Source organism: Pipistrellus kuhlii, unplaced genomic scaffold (assembly GCF_014108245.1).
Source record: "Pipistrellus kuhlii isolate mPipKuh1 unplaced genomic scaffold, mPipKuh1.p scaffold_m20_p_2, whole genome shotgun sequence".
In the NCBI taxonomy this organism is placed as follows: domain Eukaryota; kingdom Metazoa; phylum Chordata; class Mammalia; order Chiroptera; family Vespertilionidae; genus Pipistrellus; species Pipistrellus kuhlii.
In genome coordinates this window covers 80125956-80151651 of record NW_023425515.1, presented here as the reverse complement: position 1 = coordinate 80151651, position 25696 = coordinate 80125956, and the positions used below count along the sequence as shown (strand labels likewise).

Below are 25696 nucleotides of genomic sequence, written 5' to 3'. Positions count from 1 at the left end.
TTTCCGGCGTATAAAACGACTTTTGAAATGAAAAAAAGTCTACCGAAAATCGGGGGCAAAAGACCAAAATTGCAAAAAAATTATCTGCAGATCTTGATGGCAAATTAAGTCTTTTCTTTGAAGTGGGGGCTAGTCTTACACAGCGAATATAGGCCTAAACCTATTTTTGTTTTACCTGTAAAATTAGGGGGTCATCTTATATGCTGGAAAATACGGCGTATTTGATTTATTGGTAGTTTAGGTTTAGATCATTGTTTTTTAGTTTGAATTTTTTATCTTCATAACAATATTGTGAACATTCTCCCTCTCAAGCCAAATATATTCTCATTTTAAAGCTGTGGGATAATCAGAGATTGAATGGGCTTTAGCAAGGTTGAGGTTCTTTTGAAATATTTTTGTCTTAATTAATATATTTTTATCTGAAAAATATATTAAAAACTTAATGCACATTCTTGTATAAGTTTGTGAAAGATAAATGTTAACAGTAAGATCATAATTGTAAACAAAAATTAAATTATCTGTGAGTAGTATGACATATCTAGAAATGCTAGAAAATTTTATTTAGCTTTAAATAACTTGAAAGAATGAACGATAGACTAACATTTTCTATATATGTTTCATAAGTACTTGATCTAAAATCTAAATTAAACATCATTGAAGGTCAGTATGCCCAAGTAGAGACTGCTTATTGTCCAATTAAGGGATGGGTTACCAATTCATCTTTAACATCATTTAGAGAATGAAAAAGACTATCTTCATTTTTAAATAGTATTTAAATGAAAATAGAATATATCACTTCAAAACATTTAGAGGTCTCTAGTTATGCATTTTGTCTAGAAATCTCCCTTTGAGTAAAGAACTCTCCTTTAGGTCTGTTTTAACTTCCTCATTAAGTTTCCTTCTAACCCCAAATATTGTTTACCACTAGACATAAACAAGCTTAAAATAGTACTTTTTAATGGTAATAATGCCCTTTAAAGTAACAGAGTTTTCTAATTTCATGGCTATGTGCTCAACCAAAAATAAAATAGCCAGAGATGCTGCTTTGGGATTGTTGACCTGATGTTTGCAATTCAGTCGATGACTCAGTGCCTTAAATCCCAATAGCATAAGGGGTTTTAGAGTCACATACACCTATTCTAAAATCTCACATTTGCTTTTTTCCAACTATGTCACAGTCAGCAAGTAATTTGACGTGTCTATGTCCCAGTTTCTATGTTTCTGAGGCAAAGGTCACAAAACTCCCATCTTGAGCTTGTTGCTGGTCTTTAGAGGAATAAGTATGGGAAGTGTCAACCTCAGTCTCCGGCACTGAGTAGTAAGCATGCAATAAATACAAGTGGCTTGTCCTTGTGATTTCTCCAAACTTTGTGAGCTATATTTTAATACTCAAATAATCTGAAATATATTTGAATTATATATGAGTATTTCTTTAATTCAATTGTAACTTAAGCTTTGAGTTATTATAAAAAGGAAATAGAGAAAGATTTACAATCCTCAATGGAATTAGGTGCCTGTGTTGCTTGGAATTTCAGCTGTGTGGCTCCTATCTATTTTTTTCTTTCTTATTCAAGAAGTTAGATCACATACTAACAAAATATAAGCAATTGTCATTTTCCTTGTCTAATGCCCTATTCATCAAAAGTATGTTGATCATGTAATAATAAATGCATCTATTTAGACTTTAGCTAAAAGTACTAACATACCTCTTTTTCTTATTAGAGACTCTGTTTAATATCTAATCTCTGTTTGTTCTCTTCTTCTTGTGCAATCTTTTCTTGGAACCAGCTGCTGCTTCAAAAAATAAAGTTAAAGGTGAGCTCCTGTCTGTTTTGCATGATTCATCATGATTCATTTTTCTGCTCACTCCTCTAAGTCCTCTTAAATGATGAGCCAGTTATGTTGGTGATAATATTAGTTCAGTATATAAATATTCATAATGAATTTTTAAAAATATAAATTATATATATATATAATTTCAATTATTCAGCTTCTGATATATGTCTGTGTTTGCATGATGATTTGTGAGATTTTTTTGTTTTATTTTTCACTTTAAGCATTGCTTTTGTGCACTAATATTTTGTCTTTTAACCTTTGTTTCTTTGGAAAAATTGAAAATTGGAAAAATATGGCATAAAATAGGCTGATGGAAAATCTCAAAATTGAATACACCCTTCATAGAATTATCTGAAGAGAAAATGTTACCTTTAAAAATAATATTATAAATTGTGGGTTGCTATTTATGATTTCCTAGTCGCATTAAGTTTGCATTTGCTAGAATTCTAAAATATATATTTTCACAAGGAAGGATGAACTTGTCTAATGCCAGAATGTTTTCATGAAAGAAAAATACTTTTGGTTTAATGGGCCTGCCTTTATGGATTTGAAAGAATTCTGATATATGTATAATACTGTGTCATAGGTTTAAGTTTATGTTTTAATTTCATACTCTCTACAACAATGTGTGTGTATATATATATATATATATATATATATATATATTTAAATTTCTCCTTCTTATAAAGCAAATACATATTTTTCATCTTTCATGTATTATTATGCAACAAAACTGCAATTATCTTATTGGTCATATATCTATTATCTTCAATTTTCTTATCCACAGAGTGTGAATAAACAATTAATACTTCAAAAGATTGTTGTAAAAGTTGAATTAGGTAAACATGTGAAATGACTAGTATTCTTCCTGTTGCTACTTGCGTTTTAAACAATGCTGGTTTCATTCTGCTTCTCACAAAACTGCCTCTTCTTTGCGGAGATTTTTCTGACTTTTCATCACTTATGTTGTGGTATCTATTATATCCCTGTGTGTGCTCAGAAGAAACAAACTGGTGATTTTGTCTCTTTCTCTACTTCTCATATTCAAATTTATCCCAAGGCCAATCTTCTCTATTATCCTTCTCCTTCAAGCCCTGCCCTCCCACAGGTTTTAGTTTTATAGCTAGTTTCAACACTATAACAGAGTCATCTTTGAAATGTTAACTGCTCCCTATTTATAAGGCTAACCATTTAGTGTGCAAGTACTATTTTCCTAGCAACATATTTGTTTTATAAAATATTAACGATATGATATGAAAGACAAGATGGCAAATCTATCTACATTTGTTGTATCCTCTATATCTAGCCTACTATGTGTTTTTGCTGGTGGAGAGAATGGCACCAGGTGTTAGACCTGTGGAGTCTGACAGGATCTCAGTTCAGCAACCTTGGTGACTGAGTTCTAGCTAGGAAAGAATTCAGAGTCAAGACTCAACCAATAAGAGAAAGTTTATTTAGAAAACCGCTGAGACAGAAGAAGTGATCAGTAGAAGAAACGGGGCCAGGAATCAAATTACATTATGGAGGCAAAGGAAAGGACCCTCAGAACTTCAGAGAGAGAAAGGTCAGGGCAACTTGCTTAGGTGGAAGTGGAGGAGTGGAAAGGCACTGGTATGCTCCAGAGGAGGAGCACACTGGGTCCTCTTGAGTAAGGGCTTTTAAGGGTGGGTATTGTAGGGGAGGTCCTAGGAAAGGATCCCAATAGAATATCCATCAGCTTTCCAGGTGTGTCATTTCAGAGTCATGGTTAGCACCATGGCAAGGAGTCAGTAGTCAGTGCAACTGGTCTTGAGGTTATCTGTGGCATCACTTGTCTGGTTTTGTTGTCTTTCTGGGCCTGGAGCTGAAACACAACTGAGGGTTAGATGTTATCCCTGGGGGTTAATGTTTAAAGCAGTGGTCTTGCAAGGGCCCTCATGGGAGTCACAGGAGGCCTCTCTTGGTTCCTTGTTTCTCCTCCAATGAAGTCGACCTCACAGCTATGGACATGTTAGGAGAAGACAGGTCAAGGGAGGATCCAAGCTGCATGGCTAGTGATATGAATGGTCAGGGGGTCTAAATGATGACCAGGGTGTACTAGGTAAGAAGAGGTTACCCTGGAATTAAGGTCCTTGCTTTTCCAATTTGCCTGTTGGCACACAGGACCTTCTATACCTGCCCTATCATTCCTGCTGTGCTCACGTCTGTCTAATTGCCTACCACAGTTTCTGTAAATGTGTTAGAATAATTATTTAGGCTGGAGTTCTCAGAGAATGCTTTATGTGGTAGATGAGGCTTGAACTGATTATTGATGGTTGGGTAAGATGTAGAAAAGATTAGTACATAGAAAAAATAACAAAAGCATAAGTAAATGTATATATAGAGAGATAAATGAGTATAATGAATACAGGTTTTGAGGAAAGACCTGTGTAATTATGGAAGAGGAAGAAAATAAATGTGTTGATTCAATAAGCAATTGAGTGATTGTGAGCCATTACTGTATTGACTACATGAAACCTCTTGTAATAATCAAATGTATGATCACCTAATAATTCTTAAAAACAATGGAAATAATTCAAATTATAATATATGTTACAAAGTATTAAGTACAGAAAAACAATTTACCAATGAGGGTTTATAGGCATAAATTATATTACAGGTGTCTGTTAAGTCATGTCAGAAATCAAGCTGGCTAGGATTTTGCAATGCACATATGTTTCTGCCCACAATTTGGTGCACTTCACATCACCATTCCTATTGTTCTACAGCTATTTATTTTATATAAATCTCTTTCTCCAATTGTGTACAAGCCTGCAGGAAGCTTTGGGACATAGTTTACCTATGTTTTTGCATCTATAAGGTCTTATAGAGACCAGAAATGACAATTTCTAAAATTAACTGTACCTCAAATAGAAATTGAAATTTTATATCTATCAATTGAAATATGTATATTATATAGAGATAATAATATAAATACTCAATGCTTTTATTGACCAATTTCCATGTTAAGGAAAATGACATTCCTTAACATGAAAAATAAAAAAAAGTGGGTAAGAGGAAAATAAAACCCAAGATAATATAAAGCACATAGTTGCTTAGAAATAGTTCATTTTCTGGTCCAAACAAAGCACATTCCAGGGAAACAAGGGGAGTTTTGAAGAGGCTCATATCTCATTCATTTCTTCCATGAAATCATCCAAATGTAGGGAGCCTCTGAAATATAGGAGAGAGGCATGTGTCCTGATATATATATATATATATATATATATATATATATATATATATTTGTAAGAATTACATTCCAGAACATAAAGACTAATGATATTTTGACATTAACTTTCCAATAATTTTTTAAACAAACTCTTAAAATAATTTATGGGTGTTTACATTAAAAGAGAGTATATACTAGGAGTCAACATTCATTTATAATGGAGTAGGAAATTGCCCTAATTCTCTCCTTATTTTTTTATATTGGTTATTATAACAATGTCTGAGGACAAAATTATAAATAGGTCTGAATTTCATTAAATCATTTAAAAGCTAGTTCTTTTATGCACTTTGAAACTTTCATTCTGAAGGCTACCAATTATTATTTTTTAAATTTTATTTTATTGTTTAAAGTATTACAAATAGTAGCATATAAGTCTCCTTTTTCCCCCCATTGACCTTACTCTGGCCTCCCCTACCCCTGGCACATGACCTTACATCCCCCCCACCAAAATGTCTTCTGTCCATTGGCTATGTTATATCCATGCATACAAGTCCCTCAGTTGATTTCTCCAATGGTAGTTTCCCAATCTTCATATTACTCATTTTATTTTGCTGAATACACATTTTTTATTTTGACTTTATTTTGCCCTTGATTTCAGTATCTCCATGCAAAATTTATTTATGTATTTGTTTGTTTTCTTATTTATTTACTCTTCTTTCTGTTTTTATATCTTGTTCTGGAATATATATTTCATTCAGATTAGACTTTTTGATCCCTGAAAAGAATACTTATTGCAGTGCTGCTTCAGTGTTCCACATCCCTTTTAAGAGATGAACTTTAACTTCTACAAAATAAAGAAAGCAGCCTTTTTCTAGATGATTATGTATCCACAACCAACTTCTCATATCATTGTTGACTATTAAGAGAAAGACAAAGGATCTAATAAAATTCCTCTGCTGAAAACTTAAAACTGGGAAGGGAGAAAGGAGAGTGAGAGGAAACTGAAACTGACAAGAAAAAAGAGAGAGAGAGGATCAATTTTGTTAAACCGTGGCCATGTTTTTTGTATGTAGACTGAATAATAACATTAATTAAATCAAGAAAAGAAAGTTGAATGTACAAAGAGAGGGCAAGAGAATGACCTCATGTTGCTACATTTTGAAGGTCTTTTATCCTTGAGGAAGGCCTTTTAATTAAGCTTTCTAGATGGGTTTATCTTTCTTGCAATCAAAAGGTAAACAGCTACTATAACTGCCTTCTTTGTCTGAATGTTTCTTAGTTGATTTCAGTTAATACTTTTCTTGACTTGTTCCTACCACTAAGCTTTTATTTGCTATTTTCATTCACCCTCCTAAACATTTTCACCTGAATATTAAAAACTGAAACTCATTTTTTTTTGTAAATCTGAGACCTAAGGATTTGTTGTGTTTTCTCATGAACAAATATTTTCCTAACTCTGTAGTTTAAAATAATAGAGAATCTTTAACTTCTTTGCCTTAATGCCCCCCATAACCAATTAATTATCAAATTGTCCTTCTTTGATGGGGATACAATTATCCTGATTATGTCCTACTTTTACCATGGGAATAGTAGATTTTCCATGGGACTCTTCTTCAAACTACTCATTTCTCAGAACTGGCCTGGAGAAGTTCCTACCTTATCTTCTGTTTCAATCCTTGATACCATACAATCTATTCTACATTCATATATCACAGTAAATTTTTAAAAAGGTCAACAGTTAGAGGTAGATAAAAAGGTACCCTAAAGTGTTCCTACATTTTTTGTATAAAATTATTTAATTTTATTCTATTGTAAACATATAAATATAGAATACATATATTTTAATAATGAATGTTGTTTAAAAATGTTATAAAATTTCTAAATAGTTTCAGTCTAGTATCTTTATAGTCTCTTACCCAATTTTAGGCTTTTTTTAATTTAAAATTTGGCAACTATTGTGAAGATAACATTTTATGTCATTTCTAAATTATTAGCTATTACTTTCCAATCACAATCATTTTTCAGTGCTCAAATAAAATTAACATAATCATTTTCACTACACATAAAACTAAAAGATAATGCACGACACTCAGCAATCAAACTGCAGTTATATACAATATGTGGTTCTAGAGAATCAATATTTCAATTTATTAGATTTAAATAATAGTCATATATTTCTAAATAATAGTCATATATAATATTTTTAAATCATTCATAAGGTGCAAATATAAAAAGTCTCTAATAAACCTTAAACTTTGAGGTAAATTGAAATGTATATATAAGGTTGAAATTGACACATGGATTCAAACTATTCTAAGATTTTTATTTTAACTGGGGCACATACATTAATTTTGTATGCAGTATATATACTAACAACTTCCATTTTGTACTCAGACAGACATAGGACAAATTCTGGTTTTCAATTTATTAGATTTAAACATCTAGACGGTTCAATTATTTTAATTCAATATGCAGTTATTATGACAGTTATATGGGATAAAGTGTAAAAAAATTAAACTATGGAAATGTGCCTAGTAAACATTCAGTAAGTTGTACTCATTATAATACTATTACTATTGTCATTTAAAAAATGTCTGTGGAAAAACAATCACACACAATATGGTAAAAATAAATCATGAAGTGAAAGACAAGTCTCAAAACTAAAACTTACATTGAGTACCAGCTGTATTTCAGATTTATGATGCATTCATGTTTATAATCATCTATGTATATAAAAGCCTAAGTGACTGTTAGGACCAAATGACTGGAACAATCAGTTGACCAGTTATTGTAACACCCACTGACCACCAGGGGTCAGATGCTAAATGCAGGTGCTGCCCCCTGGTGGTCAGTGTGCTCCCACAGCCAACCTCCCGTGGCTGGGTGGTGGCATATGCATCCAGTGTCCATTCCTTCCACAACCAATCCAGCGACCCTTGTCTCCTCTCTTTATCCTGCTGGTGCCTTCAGACCCCCAGCTGGGACAGGGAACTGGGAATGGATGGTGGCAGATGTGGCCCCTCTCCCATGAGGGCCAAGGGCTGGCTCCTTCCTCGGGGATGGAAGCCAACCTCCCATGCCCTGTCCCTCCTCCTGTCTGGCAGGTCCTGCACAGCAGGCCCTGGCCAACCGAGCCCCAAAAGGCACTGGGTGAGATGTCCCCAAAAGGCCCTGATCACCCGCCAGACCTAGGGACTCCACCCATGCAGGAATTTTGTGCACCAGGCCTCTAGTAAACACAAAAAAATAACATGCATGGTACACTAGGGTATATATATATATATTTTTTTCTTTCCTCACATTTAAATATCAAAAAACAAACTGTATAAATGATATTATTAAGAAATTTAAACCCAATGTCATAAAGGTTAAAAGTGAAGAAAAATTTCCTCAGAGAGATTTATATAATACTTAAAATGTAAAAATAACTTGTCTCTGTGAATAAATTGAGGACTAAGGTTATATATAATTTATTTTGAATATATCACTTAACTCCTTTTGTTGAAGCTATGTTTAGATTTTAATTTTAAAAAGTGTGAGGAAATTCTTGCATAACAACGACAAAATCTTCATAAAAATAACTCATCAAGAAACAATTATTGCAGCTTATGTTTATTTGTCCCACACAAGACAAGCTGATATAAGAAAACATGCTGCAAATGTTAGATATACAGTGTGTCAGAGAATTTAAAAGCATATTATGTTTCTACTAGAGGCCAGGTGCACAAAATTTGTGCAAGGGGGGAGTTTGTCCCTCAGCTCAGCTTTCACCTTATCCAATCTGGGACCCCTCAAGGTATGTCCGACTGCCCGGTCAGTCAGACATCCCTCTCACAATCCAAGACTGCTGGTTCCCAACTGCTCTCCTGCCCTGCCATCCTGATTGTCTCTAACTGCTTCTGCCTGCCAGCCTGATCACCCCCCTAACCACTTCCCTGCAGCCTGATTGATGCCTAACTGCTCCCCTGCCAAGCCTGGTCACCCTTAACTGCCCTCCCCTGCTGGAAATCTTGCGGTGGCCATCTTGTGTCCACATGTGGGCAGCCATCTTGTGTGTTGAAGTGATGGTCAATCTGCATATTACTCTTTTATTAGATAGGATAGAGCCTTGGTGCATGGGTGGGAGCCAGTTGGTTTGCTCTGAAAGGTGTCCTGGATCAGGATGGGGGTTCCCTTGAGGCATGGGAGAGCCTGAGTGAAGGGCCTGGGTTGGTTTGCCTGCCAGCCCCACAGACCCAGCTACCCAAGCAGAGGTCCTGATATCCAGGGTTTATTTATCTTCTACAATTAAAACTTTTTAGCCTGGAACAGAGCCAAGCCTTCGACTTGCTCCATGGCAGCAACCATTTCTATTGGGATTTATGTATCTTCTATACTGTAATTGAAACTTTGTGGCCTTAAGGGGAGGCCTGGACCGGCCAATCTGTGAGGAAAGCTTGGCTTCCTCCATCGCCGAGGAAGACCCTAGCCTTCTGCTCTTTCCAGCTCTGTGGCTGCTGCCATTTCTGTTTGGATTTATGTATCTTCTATCATTGAGCTTTGTAACCTTCAGTGGAGGCCTAGGCCAGTAAGGGCAGGTGGAATGCTTGCCTTCCTCCATTGCCTGGGAAACCCAAGCCTCCCACCTGCTCTCTGTGGCTGTAGGCATCTTGGTTGGGTTTATTTGCATGTTTGCTTCTGATTGGCTGGTGGGTGTGGCTGGTGGGCTTGTGGGTGTAGGGGAGTGATGGTTAATTTGCATATTACTCTTTTATTAGGTAGGATAACATATTCACTATGGGCTCCACATGCACTTCCTTGAGATTTTCTTAATCCATCTTCTTGTGCTTCTCACTTTTTTAGGAAAAGTTCCAGAGACATTACTATAAATGATAATGTAGGAACATTTAAAAATATATAATTTGTTACTACAGCATTTTTCTAACTTTGAAAAGAGTGAATAACAATAATTACAACAATTAACACTCAATATTTTATGATTCCTAATTTAATACCTTCAAAAATAATTGATATCCACATGTAAATAGCTATTAATTAAATGTGATAATCACAAAACTGTTTGAAGTAAATATTATTATTATTCTCATTTTTTTGAATGAAAAAATAAAGCAAAGAGTTAAAAAATTTGTTTTAAGTTTTCAACCTGAATAGAAGGCAGGATTACAATTCAAAACCATACATAATTATTCCTGAGATCAAAGCTTTGTATCTTTTAAAATATCTAAAGATACCAGATTAATCAATATTACCAGTAACCTAAATCTTATCAATTTAAATGTTTTTACCTATGTCTCTTCCACCCAGGTAGGATGAAATCAGAAATGGGGGTAAAGTAGAAAGATGATTGGCTATAAGAACCAAATAAATTGGACTTTCCAAGTTGGGTACATTGCTGATAAAAAATATTCTCCCAGACTTTTTTTTTTTTTTTTTTTTTTTTTTTCTTCTATATTGTTCTTTGTCTTTCAGGTGCCTTGTCCTTTTATCTTATGTTAATTTTACTTATTTCCTCTTGGGAAAGTGAGGAGGTAATTAGTTTCTCAATAAGATGAGTAATGTTCTAGGAAAGTTTTAGTCATAGCTAATGTAAAATGCTAAACTTAGAAGAGGGTAACAGGGTTAAAGAGTGTGTTCATGAAAATTTTATGACAAGATGATTCAGTAGGTCAAAATATACATAATTTTAGTTTTTAAAGTGCAGCTTTATTTGACATGGTTTCTGATTTTTTTTTTTCTTTCTCACTGGATAGGGGTTTTGCCATGTAATTGCTTTATGGAATATTTTATCATTTAATCTTATGTAACTATCCACATTAATGTTGTACACTACAAATAGTGTAGGAGAGGATGGAACAACCCCTTAGACACTCTATTTGCAAGTCTAAACAAATATAATTTCTCACTTAACTTAATAGAACTCCATTTTTCTCACTTCTTTCTTTTAAAAAAAATATATATTTTATTGATTTTTTTACAGAGAGGAAGAGAGAGGGATAGAGAGTTAGAAACATCAATGAGAATCATTGATCAGCTGCCTCTTGCACACCCCCTACTGGGGATTTGCCTGCAACCAAGGTACATGCCCTTGACTGGAATTGAACCTGGGACCTTTCCACAGAGCCAAACTCGTTTCAGTAATCACTCCTTTATTTTTGAAATGCAAATACAGGCTTGAGCTTTCCTGTGGACATGTGTATAAACATAACTCCTTTGCCACTGAAACAATACATTTTGTACAATGATTAAAAATTAGTTTAAGTGTTGCTAACATAAGTTTATATCCCGATTTTCATTATAAATAAGTCATTGCAATTCTTTTAATCTATCTAAACACATCTGATCCAAAAGGCAGGATCTGCGGGGATTCAATGCATTCTGTTGTTTCATGTCATTCTATTATGTTAATAAAAATAGTTTGTGCCTATTTTATAGCTGTGGGGTAGGGCTTTAGAAAGTCTGTCATTAAAAGCCCAAGTTTTGTGTCTTCTTATAGGTTTTTAAACAGAAAAAGTCTGTGATAATGAGAAATACATTGATTAATGTGTAACAGTTGGGCATTTTAAAAAAAAGTGCTGTAAGGCATTAGACTAAAATAAAAATTGCTTTATATTTCAAATCAAATTGAGTTATAGGTATACAATTTTAATGGAAAGATTATTTGACCTGACATCATAAGTCTATATAATAAAGAGGTAATATGCAAATTGAGTATCACTCAACACACAGGCTGGCCACCCCCATGTGGTCACAAGATGCCAGCCAGACAGGGCAGTTGTGTCAAGCCAGCAGGGATAGGCAGTTGAGTGTGACTAGGCCTGCAGAGGACTGCAGTTAGGTTTGACCAGGCCAGCAAGGAAGGGCAGTTAGGGGCAATCGGGCTGGCAGGGGAGCAGATAGACATTGATCAGGCTGGCAGGGGTGTGGTTAGGGGGTGATCAGGCTGCCAGGCAGAAGTGGTTAGGGGCAATCAGGCAGGCAGGCAAGTGGTTGAGAGCCAGCAGTCCTGGATTGTGAGAGCAATATCCCAGATTGGAAAGGGTTCAGGCTGGGCTGAGGACCCCCACATGCACAAATTTTGTGCACTGGGCCTCTAGTATAAAATATTTACCATGAGCAAATTGTACTGTTTACAGCTTTGGTGAAAATTATCAGAGTACCTGTGTTTTAGATTACTTTTCCACTTACTTGCTCTTCAGTCTTCGTATCAGTATATAGGGATGAAACTATTAATATCACTAACTACATGTAATAATAGGATCAATGGTCATCTGTAAGGAATTTTAAAACAATCAACTGAGCCCTGGCCAGTGCGTCTCAGTTCTTTGGGCATGTTCCAGTGCACTGAAAGGTTGTTTGTTCCATTCCCAGTCAGGGCACATGCTCAGGTTTCAGGCTTAATCCTTGATAAGGAGCATGCATGCAGGAGGCAGCCTATTAATGTTTCACTCTCACATCAATGTTTCTCTCACATAATGTTCTCTCTCTCCATCTCCCTCTATTTCTCTCTAAAAATCAATAAAACCATTAGAAAACAAACAAAAATAACTGATATCCATTTGTAAATAGCTATTAATTAAATGTGATAATCACAGAATATAAACTTGATATTCAGTAATGAATAAAATGTGATTGGTGTTCTAAGCCCATCCCAATGATCCATGTGCATGGAAATAACTTGTAATAAGATATCCTTTTATGTTTTTCATTTATTTTGTGTTTTGTTTTTCTGCTGACCATTCTTGAGCACGAAAAAAAAAGTATGTTCTATTATTTTTGATAAAATCTTATTGAATGTCTATAGTGTGCTAAGATAATGGGACTTTATAGGGCTTTCACTTATTCACTCATTCCTTCACCCAATATTGACAGAGATTGATGCAAAGATATCAGTTAAAAAAAAAAGTTATACATTAATCCATATATATATATATATATATATATATATATATATATATATATATATGGCTAGCAACCAGAGGACAATGTTAAAATATGTACACAGATAATAATTTAATAAAAAATAAAAAAATTAAAAAAAGCTAGCAACCATAATGGCCATAATGATCATAAAGACTGGTCACTATGATGCCAACTATGACCAATGAAATGGCCCACTCAGGGGATGGTTCCAGACAGCCAACCTCAAAGCCCCTTGTCCCTGTTGGCCATCTCCACTCTCCCACCCCAATCAGGAATGTGGATACTAGCCAAATCCCCCTTTCTTATCCCCCCACCCCCATAAGTCCTACCCCTTATCAGCCAACCCCACCACAATAGGCCCACAGCCCCTTCCCTTGGCCAGCTTGCCCCTGATTCTACCTCCACCCCAACAGGGGATGGGGCTGGTTGGCCAGCCAACCTCCTGCAGCCCCTCTCCTTGACCTCCCCCACCCCTGATCACCATCCCACCTCAATACGGGGCAGGGCCAGCCAGCCAACTTCCCATAGCTCCTCCTCCTGGCTGGCCCTACCCCATGAGCTCCCACCACCCTGATTGGTCCCCAGCCCCTCCTCCTGGCTGACCCACCTCTGATAGCCAACCCCACCCTGATCAGGGGTGGGACCAACTGGCCAAACACCCAGTGCCCCTCCCCCAAGCCACTGGCCCCCTATTGGCACTCCCCACCCCATTTGGGGGTGTGGCTGCTGGCCCACTACCCACAGCCACTCCCCATGGCTGGCTCTACTCCCAATCAGCCCTCCAACCCCAATTGGGGGTGGAACCTGCCATCCAATTGCTCACAACCCCTTCCCCCAGCTGATATGGCCCTGATCAGGCCCCAATCAGGATAAATTGGTCTGCCAACCTCCTGCCATCTCTTCCTTACAACAGGCCCAGCCCCTATGATCCACTTCAAGTGGGGCCAGGCTGGCCAGACCCCACTTGTGCACAAATTCATGCACTGGTCCTCTAGTAGTTATAATGTGATAGGCATTATAAAGAAAAAATAAAATCAAAGAGTGAGATAAAAATGCTTGGACACATTACAGAAGAAAGATAGTTGTAATGTTGATCAGAGAGTTTAGAAAAAGGAAATATTTGAGAGGAAATTGATGGTGAGGAAGCAAGCCAGGAAGATACCTTGGAGAACCATTCCAAAAAGAGGAATCACAAAGATAAAAGGACTAAAGGCAGGGTACTCTTTATTCAAGGGGCATTGAACAGCCCTGTGTGGCTAGTAAAGCCTGAACCTAAGAGAGCAAACAGGAGAGAAGGTCACAAGGTATTGGGGTCCCAAGTCATATAAGGATTTCTGTTTTACTCCAATTGATATTAAAAATAAACAAACAAAGAAATGAATAACAACAACAAATAAAAAATAATAAATAAATTAAAAAAACATGAGCAGAAGAGAGACATGATGATTTAGCTTTAAGTTCGGCTGCTCTGGTAATAATAAACTGCAGTAAGAGGTGCTAAGACACTTTTCAAGAAGCCAGGGGACAGATGACAGTCTTAGGAGTAGAGTTGTAGCAATAAAGGTGATGATAAGTGGACTTTTGAAATTATACCTACTCAAATTTTCTGACTGGAAGTGAGATACACTATAAAGGATGAAATGTGGGTGATTTCAATTTCTTTTTTCTTCGTTTTTGTCTAAAAAAAGTGAAAAGACAAAGCTACATTTGCAAGATGGAGAAGACTGGGAGAAACATGATAATATAATGAGAGCTCAACTTTCAATATGTAAATTTGGAAATACTGTTAAAAGTGTAGATAGCAAGTAAAAATTGTCTATGGATATACAATTTAGGAGAAAGTTTTACATTGTAGATAAAAGACCTCTAAATCATTGACAATTGACAGTACATAAAGCTATGAGATTAGATGAACTCATCTAAGCTATAAGTATAAGAAAGAAGAAATCAAAAACATTAGGACTGAGTTTTTAAGTATCTAGAAGTTAAAGAGATCAAACGGATGGTAAAATATAAGCAAATGACTCAAGAATTTAAAATAATGGAAGAAAGTGTTTTCAAAAAAGAAGTGTTCAACTGAGTTAAATATTCTTAATAAATGAAAACTGAGCACTTACCAATGGTTTTAGAAATGTGTAATTAATTGGGAACTGGTAATTGCCATTTAGTAAAAGATACAGAAGTTAACCAAATATTTATCTGTAGGAATGCACATTTGCTACTGTGGAACAATAGCAAAGTAGTATGAGATAGGATTTTAGGGAAATTTATTATGGTCAAAAAAGACTACAAGGAAGATTTCTTGAAGTAAGTGATAGTTATGAGAGAGCTGAACTAGTCAGAACTAAGTAGGCAAAGAAGTGAGGGAAAAACTTCCCAAATCAAGGGGATGGCAACAGGGGACTAAAAGAAAGCTGTATAGTTTCCAATATAGCAAACAATTGCAGCCAGGGATAAAATGAGTGTAAGTATATCCAAAAATTGTTGCAGAACCAATATCAAATAACTTATCATCTATGGTTTCTTTTAGTTTTATGGTTTTGGGATTTTATGTTCAAGTCATTAATCCATTTGAGTTAATTTTTGTGTATGGTGTAAGACAGTTCCTTTTTTCTTTTCCACGTGTTTCTCCAGCTTTCCCATCAACAATTATTAAAGAGACTATAATTTTCTTGTTGTATGTTCTTGGCTCTTTTCTTGAAAATTAATTGACCACAAATCCATACTTTGTTTCTAGGATCTCTGTTCTGTCCTCTTTATCTAGGTGTCTTTTTTTTAAAAGGTAAATACTATGCTCTTTTGATTACTATAACTTTATAATACTGCTTGAAATCAGAAAGTTTTCTGTTGTCTATCAGAGTTAGTAGATTCTTATTCAAATGTTAAGATTTTTTTATTTCTGTAAAAACTGCCATTGGAATTTTGATAGGGATTGCAGTGAACATCTTGATCACTTTGAGTAATATGGACATGTACACAATATTAATTATTCCAGTCCAAGAACACAGATCTTTTCATTTATTTGTGTCATTTTCTATTCCTTGCATTAGTATCTTATTGTTTCCAGTGTATAAATCTTGCACACCTAGGCTACTTTTATTTATAAAGAATTTATTATTTTGGATGCAACTGTAAATAGAATTGCTTTCTTAATTTCTCTTTCTGACATTCATTGGTGTAGAGAAAGGCAGCTAATTTTTTGTGTATAGATTTTATGTTCTACATCTTTTCAGAAATAATTTATTATTTCTAACAGTTTACTGGTAGACACTTTATAGTTTTCTCCATATAATATCCTACACAGTGCCTTGAAGGTTTTGCTACCCAGTTTTTTGTTTGTTCTATTTTGTTTTATATTTTAATTCTAAGAACACTGTGAAGCTTTAAGGAACTTTAAAAGGGGGTGGGGGTAAAAGATGGGGATGGGAGGGTATTATCACATTTATACTTTGAAAAAGACTACTGGATATTCCCAAAGAACAAATTAGAAGAGATTAATATAGATGACAGACAAGTTGAATTTTCTGGAAAATTAAAGTAGACCAGGAAGAAATGCTGGTAGGTTGGGAGGCATAGAGTTAGTACAATAGTAGTAACATCCTGTAGAAATGGACAGATTTGAGATAATAATACAGTTGAAACATTTAGCAAAACTAAAGAACACCATCAATTAAATAAAAGTAATTGCCTCTAAATATGTGTAACAGATTTAAAATACTTTATTATTTTTCATATTCATTCTCATCAAAACCACAAACCAAAACTCAAAAAACTAGTATAGTAATTTTGATCTTATAAACGTGTTAGCTCATAGTAAAGCCCATCTATATTGTACTGTTGAACAGAAATAAAAATAAAGGAAAAGTTGAAAACATTCTTACAAGAAAAAATTGTCTTTCATTAAAATGTTTCATACATATCTTATTAATTTAAAAAAAATCTTCATATATCAAATTAATTCAGTGTGGAGAAACATATTAAAAACATTTTAAGAATAACAGAAAACATTCTAAAAGTCATAACAATTTATAAATCTTAATTATATATTTATGTTAGTTCTATTTTGAATATAATAGATTAAAAATTAGTTACATATTTTATTATCTCTAACTCACTATGATATTATTTTACTTAAATGAAAGCAGTAATAATGTGTATTTGTGGTATAAGGTTCATTAATTTAAATCACTACTTCTGTGTTTTCTCATTTTGGCCAAATTAAAACAAAACTAAGTAAAAACAAACAAACACACTGGCAGAATACAATTTAAAATTATTTTGTGGAATTTTTTTTTCCAAGATAGGGTAATCATATAATGGGGATTGGGTTCACTTAATCAAACATGCAGTCTTGATACTAATTAGGAATACTAATTGATTTTAATAAGGAACCAATAGTTCACAAAGAGTTATCTTCTACCTTAGCCAAAAATGATCTTGAAAAATACTATCAGATTTCTTGGCTATATAAGCAATCTTACCTAATAAGAGAACAACATGCTAATTGACCATACATTGATGATGCCCACAGCCAATGAGGAGTGAGTATGCAAATTAGCCCAACAAAGATGGCAACAACGCAGGAATCCTGCCCCTCCCCTTTGGGCCTCTGAACAGAGTAGAAAGATGGAAAGGCAGCTCTGGCCAGGGCTAAAGTAGTGCAGGCACCCACGGAAAGGAAGGCCCATTCTGGCACGAATCTTCATGCATCAGCCTTCTAGTAATATATATTTACAATGGCATGTGCAACTAGTTTCTGATAACACATTAAAATAGAAACTGGGAACTAGGGAACAAATACTTGTATATATCAAAATACATCTTCCCCTAGATGTTTCTATTTAATGTAATGCATGACTCATTGAACACTTTAAATTTTCTCATCTAAAAATAAAATTATTCTTCATGCATTAAATATTGTTTCTCATAAAAATAGGGGATACATTTATATTTAGGTAAAATATAATTATATATCTATAGATATAATTTATATATATGTATATATATATACTATATATATATATATATATATATATATATAGCAATAGAGAGTTAGATGGATGGATAGATAATAGATAGATATATAGATAGACAAATAGATAGATGACAGATAAATTTTAAATTCCTTACAATTCTTTTAGGAAGTGTCAACAAATGCCAAATGCTTTGGGATTTTTCTAACTCATGTTATGTAACACACTTGTCATGGATAAGAGGTCATTTCAGCATGCTGATTTGACTCCATATTTACTACAGCAAAATAGTGTTTAATAAGTATTTCTTCTATAGCTATTTTATTCACCATAATTCACCTCACCTCTCTCTTTGTAAACATTTTTTTTTTTTAAATAAAGCAGACAAGTTGGGAGCACCCAAGTTTTATAAAGTTCTCATTATTTTTTTGTAAAAATAAAACAGGTTATTTTTCTTAGAGGAAAATACATGTACTCACAGACTCACAATATCTACTAAAAAAAGAAAATATTTCTAATAAATTGCAATTGTTCAATTCTAAAATCAGGCAGTCAACAGTGAAAAACTAAAAGCTTTTCTCTAAGATCAAAAACAAAACAAAGATACCTATTCTTGCCACTTTTATTCAATATATTAGTGAATGTTTTAGCCAGAAAAATTAGGCAAGAAAATGAAATGAAAGTCATGGAAATTGGAAAGCAAGAAGTAAAATTGTGATGGAAGAACATACCATGTTCATGGATTGGTAGAATCAACATCATCAAAATGTCCATACTTCCCAAAGCAATTTATAGGTTCAATGCACTCCCCATTAAAATACCAATGGCATATTTCACTGACCTAGAAAGAACTCTCCAAAAATTCATTTGGAACAATAAAAAATCCCAAATAGGCACAGCAATCCTGAGAAAGAATAGTAAAGTAGAAGGGATCTCAATACCAGATTTCAAGCTGTATTACAAAGTCACTGTTCTCAAAACAGCCTGGTACTGGTACAAGAACAGACATATAGATCAATGGAATAGATAGAGAATACAGGTATCAACCCAAATCACTATGCTCAATTAATATTTGACAAAGGAGGCACGAATATACAATGGAGTCAAGACAGTCTCTTCAATAAATGGTGTTGAGAAAATTGGACAGATACATGCAAAAGAATGAAACTAGATCACCAACTTACACCATACACAAAAATAAACTCAAAATGGATACAGGACTTAAACATAAGATGGGAAACCATAAAAATACTATAGGCATCCACAGGCAGTAAAATCTCAGATGTATGCCAAAAGAACTTCTTCACTGATAATACCCCTAGGGCAATGGAAGCTAAAGAGCAAATAAACAAATGAGATTACATCAAAATAAATAGCTTTTTTTACAGCAAAAGAAACCATCAACAAAACAACAAGAAAGTCCATTGTATGGGAGAACATATTTGCAAATGTTATCACTGATAAAGGTTTAATCTCCAACATCTACAAACAGCTTATACAACTAAATAAAAGGAAGATAAATGAGCTTATTAATAAATGGGCAAGGGACCTAAATAGAATCTTCTCGAAAGAAGACAGAAGGAAGGCCAAGAGGCACATGAAAACATGCTCAAAGTCACCAATTATCTGAGAGATGCAAATCAAAACAACAATGCAGTACCATCTCACACCTGTCAGAATGGCCATCAACAAATCCACAAAGGACAAGTGTTGGCTAGGTTGCGAGAAAAAGGGACCCTTATGCACTGCTGGTGGGAATGCAGACTGGTGCAACCACTTTGGAGAACAGTATGGAGCTTCCTCAAAAAACTGACAATGGAACTCCCATTTGACCCAGTAATCCCACTCCTAGGAATATATCCCAAGAAACTAGAAACACCAATCAAAAAGGCTATATGCACCCCTATGTTCATAGCAGCACAATCTACAATAGCTCGAATCTGGAAACAGCCTAGGTGCCCATCAGCAGATGATTGGATCCAAAAACTATGGTACATCTACACAATGGGATACTATGCTGCCATAAAAAAGAAGGAATTCTTATCATTTGCAGCACCCTGGATAGAATTGGAAAACATCATGCGGAGTGAAATAAGCCAGTCAATGAAAGAGAAACACCACATGACCTCATTCATTTATGGATAATAAAGAACATTATAAACTTATGAACCAAAAGATAGATATAGAGACAGCAAAGCAACAGCAGACTGTAAAATTACAGCAGGGAGGGTAGGGAGATCTGGGGGAGATAAGAGAGCAGCCTAAGGACTTGTATGCATGCATATAAGTACAACCAATGGACACAAAACTCTGGGGAGGGAGGGTGTGTATTGGAGAAGGGGGCAATGGTAAGATATGTACACAGATAATAATTTAATTAAAAATGATAAAATAAAAAAGTAAAATTGTGACTATTTGTGGTTGACAAGATTTTATGTATAGAAAACCCTAAAGACTCTTCACAAAATAAACCCCTTAAAACTAGTAATTTCAGTAAAGTTTTAAGACACAAAATCAACATATAAAAACCAGTTGCCTTTCTATAGACAAACAACAAACTACAACAAGGAGAAATTAAAACAAAAAGACCACACATCTATAATTGTATCAAAAAATTAGATGCCTAGAAACAAATTTAACCAATCAGGAAAACACATGTGCACGGAAAACTATAAGACATTGATAAAAATAAAAACAAATGAAGAAGACACAAGCAAATGAAAATATATTATATGCTTGTGGATTAGAAAAATTAATATTGTTAAAATGTCCAATTACCCAAAGCAATTATAGATTCAGTGCAATGCCTATCAAAGCTCTAATGACATTTTTTATAGAAATAGAACAAACAATTTTCAAATTCATGTGAAAGACCCTGAATAACCAAAGCAAACTTGAGAAAGAAAAACAAAGCTGGAGACATCACACTTCCTAATTTCAAATTATATAAGGAAGCTGTAGTAATCAAAAAAGTATGGTATTAGTATAAAAACAGATACCTAAACCAAGAACAAAATAAACACCCCTGAAGTCAACCATGCAAAAAGACAATTAATTTGTAACAGAGTCAAGAACATATAATGGGGAAAACTATAGTCTCCTCATTTAAAGATGTTAGATGGGAAAAAAGATGGTGGTGTAGGTAAACACCTGTAATCGCCATCTTCCACAACCACATCCAAATAACAACTAAACTACAGAACAACTACCACCCAGAATCACCAGAAAGCTGGTTGAATGGAAGTCCGAAAGTTAGAGAAGTAAAGAAGAAAGCACACTGAGACTGGTATGAGCTGTGGAGGCATGGAAGGGGCTGGTCTGACACCCATGTGTGCTGCTTTTTTAATCAGAAGGCAGATAATCTCTGTGGAGGCCATCCATGAGGAGCAAGGTGTCCCAGCCCCACACCAGAAGCCCAAATGCAGCATCCCAGAGCTGGGAAAAGAAGACTTTGTAACTACTGTTTGTAAAAACCAGTGCTGATTAACCCAGCTGCTCCTCTTAAAATTGCCAGCACCATGAATTGACCTTACAAGATTTTGCTTCCTCTGAGCTCCAGCACCAGAGTGAGGCTCTGGGGGACCCAAATACAGACAAGGAGGAATTAGATTATCTAGCATAAGGGCAGGAACTCATGGGCAGTTTTCTCCCAGATGGAGGTGCTTTCAGAGATAATTATTCCTATGTTGGGACCTCTCCATTTGCAGGGGTGACTAGCAGTCATTTCTGTTTGTTCTATTCTGGTGATTCCCTGAGACCCTGCCACACCCAATTGGCATCCCCACTCAACCTTTGTGCAGTAGATTTTTGCATATGAATGGACTGTCCTTACTCATTTTAAAGTTGTCAGACAAGCTGCAGCTGTGTCAGGGATCCCCAAACTTATCAATAAAAGGCTCAAGGCCTTGCACCAGCATCAGCCTGTCTTGCTTCACAGCTGGGCCTCATCTGGGCATTCTCAGACCTGATACAAAGGGGAAGAATCTGAAAATCTCTATACAGCTTCTGCTGGAGGCCCCAGACAGTGGCTTTCTTTACTCCTTCTTGGAGACCCAAGAGCCAGTATATCCAATGTTCAGTGTCAGACCATACCAGATTATAACTCTACACATCCATAAGCAATACACTCAAGGGGAAGATTCAATGAGCACCAAAGCCCCAATGAAACAAAACATGCTCCATAAGGTGTCTGCTGCCCAGCAATTTTCCCACAGCAGTCCCAGCTGGTTCTCACAGCCAACTGACCCAGAGGTTAATTCCTCCCAGTGACATCAACAGCAAACAAGCCTCAACTACAAGAAAATTGTGTACACAGCCCATAAAGGGGTGCAACAGAGTGGCCACCTCAGGTGATTAAAGAGGCTGAGCCACTGGGCCTTATAGGACCCCTACAACACAAGGCCACTCAAATAACTCAGAGAGACATAGCAACTCTACCTAATATATAGGGAAGCAACAAAAATGTGGAGACAAAGAAACATGTCACAAATAAAAGGAATGAAAGAAAGCAAACTGCTGGATATAGAGTTCAAAATCATGACTATAATGTTATTCAAGAATCTTCTAGAAATCTCTCAGGGACTTAGTGAGACTTTCAAGGATCTTAGTGAGAATGCAAAGCCCCCCCAAAAAACAAATAAACAAATAAACAAAACAAAACAAAAAAATAACAATAAAAACCACATACACACAAAACAAAACAAAAACAATGGAAAAGGACTAGTCAGAAATTAAGTATATGCTGACTGAAATAAAGAATAATATACAGGTATTCAACAATAGAGTAGGGAATTCTGAGAATCAAATAAACCACAACAGATAAAAGAAATAAGAATCCATAAATATGAAGATAGTATAAGAAGTCTCTGGGAAAACTTCAAGAGTGCCAATATTCTAATCATGGGGTGCCAGAAGAAGAGCGAGAGCAAGATATTAAAAACCTTTATGAAGAAATAATGACAGAAAACTTCTCCTGTCTGGTGAAAGAAATAGACTTACAAGTTTGGAAAGTACAGAGAGTCCAAACAAGAGGAATCCAAAGAGGACCACACTAAGGCACATCAGAATTAAAATACTAAAGGTAAAAGACAAAGAGAGAATCTTAAAAATAGCAAGAGAAATGTAGTGAGTTACCTATAAGGGAATGCCCATACAACTCAGTTGATTTATCAACAGAAACTATGCAGGCCAGAGGGAGTGATAACAAATATTCAAAGTAATGAATAGCACATACCTGCAACCAAGATTACTCTATCCAACAAAGCTATCATTTAGAATTGAAGGTCAGATAAAGAGCTTAACATACAAAAAAAAAAAAAAAAAAAAAAAAAAAATCTAAAGGAGTTCATCACCCCCAACCCAGTATTATATGAAATGTTGTAAGTTATTCTTTAAAAATAAGAAGAAAAAGAAAAAAGAGTGAATAAAATAGAGTCAAAGGCATGGAAATGGAGCCTATTGATGACTCTCACAGAGAAAGGGAGGGGGGAACTGGGAGAGATTAAACAAAGATCCTGTGAGCATTATCTAAGGACGGACAATGGGGCGATGAAGGCCTGGGGTGGGTTAGGAACTGGGTGTAGGGGAGACAATGGGGGGAAGGGACATTTGTAATAATATCAACAATAAAGATTAAAAACAAACAAAAAAAAACAGCTATGAGCCATGCCTTATTTCCTTACCTTCAGAAACGGTAAGATAAATGTATATTGATTTAAGTATGAATTTGTAGTGTTGTGCTACTCTGGAATAGAAAATTAATATAGAAAATAAAAATTTAAAATTGAACATGTATAAAAATATAAATAGCTTTGGAAGTATTGATCTATGTATTACATACTTAATATGTACAACATACAAAGTGGGCAAAATTACGTTTTCAATTGTGAGTACACAAAACACAGAGTTTATTTTTGTCTTAGTATTTATTAATTATTGGTTTAATTTTCACTGGAACAACTGAAAACATAATTTCCCCCCACACTGTATGCTTGTTTTAATGTATTAGAAACTATAAATATCAATTCTAAGTAATACACAGAGGAAGAAATTTGAAATATTCATTTTAAATAATATACATTGAAAAATACTATAGCTTATTATGTTTATGTACACATATGTAGACAATTATGTTTACATCATGGTATACACACATATAAGCTTACATCAAGGTACATGTATTATATATATATATATATATATACATTGCAGATACGTATCATCAAATAATATGCCCAGGCCCTGGCTGGTTTTTCACAATGGTTAAACCATCTGCCTGGGCACCATAGGTTTGATTCCAAGTCAGTGGAACATACTTGGGTGGGGGGGTTTAATCCCAGAACTAGTTGGGGTGCATGTGGGAGGTAACTAATTGACATCACTCTTACCTCTCTCTCTCTCTCTCTCTCTCTCTTATTCCTTCTCCCTATCTCCCTTGCTCAGTTGCACTTGCTCTGAGGCAATAGCCTTGAGTGAAGATAACAACAAAATAATAAACATAAAAGAAAAGAAAATAAGTGATATTCAGTAGGAAATTATCTCACTCATCTAGGGGAAATGGTGAACAACATAGACTGATGAACAAGAACAGACCCAGAGAAGAGCCATGGGTCAGACTGTTGGACCTCAAAGGGAGGGTGGGGATAAAAGGGAGAGATCAACCAAAGGACTTATGTGCACACATATGAGCCTAATCAGTGGTCAAGGACAATAGGAGGGTGGGGGTATGAGTGGAGGGAGTAGGGGATTGGAATGGGGGTTGAGGACAAATATGTGATACCTTAATCAATAAAGAAATTAATTTAAAAATTAAAAAAAAAGATGTTAAGAAACTGAACAACCATGCAAAAGAATAAAACTAGACTATCACCTTATACCATACACAAAAACTTTCTCAAAGTAAATGTAGGAATACGCTTCTTAATATTAGTCTTGCAATAATTTTTAGATCTGACTGATAACAAAGTAACAAAACAAAAATAAACAAGTGGGCTTATATCAAACTAAAACGCTTTGGCAAAGCAAAGGAGAGCATGTATATTTCTAATAAAATGAGAAAGCAACTTATTATATGATCCAACAATTCCACTTTGGGGTGTTTTTCAAAAAAACATGAAAACACAAACTACAAAAGATATATGCAACCCCATGTTAATTGCAACATTATTTACAATAACCAAGATATGAAACAACCAAGTGTTCATCAGTGAATGACTAGATAAGGAAGATATGCCACATTTTTACAGATAATGGAATACTACTCAGCTATAAAGAACAATAGAGCATTGCCATTAAGAACAATACCCATAGATCTTGACGATAATGCTAAGTGAACTAAGTCAGAGAAAGACAAATATAGCATGGTTTTACTTATATGGAATCTAAAACCAAAACAAAATAAAAGCCAAGCTCGTAGATACAGAGAGTAGATTTCAAGAAGGCAGGGTGGTGCGGTATGTTTTAAATGTGTGGATGGGGATAAAATTATAAACTTCCAGTTATGAAATAAATAAATCATATGGTTATTATGTATACCATGGTAACTATAGTTACTACTGTGTTGCCTATATTAAAGTTAATAAGAGAATAAACCTAAAAAGTTTTTTTTAATCTAACAACTAGAAATGCATTTTGTGACACATAAATTCATTAACATTTAATTATTCATTGTCAAAAAATTGAATTTATGTCATTACTCAAAAGAAGTAAGAGTATGTTTTATATTTTAAAATCAATCCAAAATTGTAACAGATATTTCAATATAAATGATTTTTAAAAT

At 34.9% G+C, this 25696-nt stretch overlaps 1 protein-coding gene across 3 annotated transcripts in view; it reads left to right on the top strand.

Annotated features, from left to right (window-relative positions):
• Positions 1-25696, top strand: part of CADM2 (cell adhesion molecule 2) — a 1125034-nt gene that overhangs the window by 785972 nt on the left and 313366 nt on the right. For 2 of the 3 annotated variants that reach the window (XM_036445003.2, XM_045584061.1), the window contains exon 2: positions 1789-1815. The exons of the other annotated variant lie outside the window; for it this stretch is intronic. In XM_036445003.2, the coding sequence (XP_036300896.1) occupies positions 1789-1815 (27 nt within the window). The remainder of the gene's footprint in view (positions 1-1788; positions 1816-25696) is intronic. 3 annotated transcript variants of the gene reach the window in all.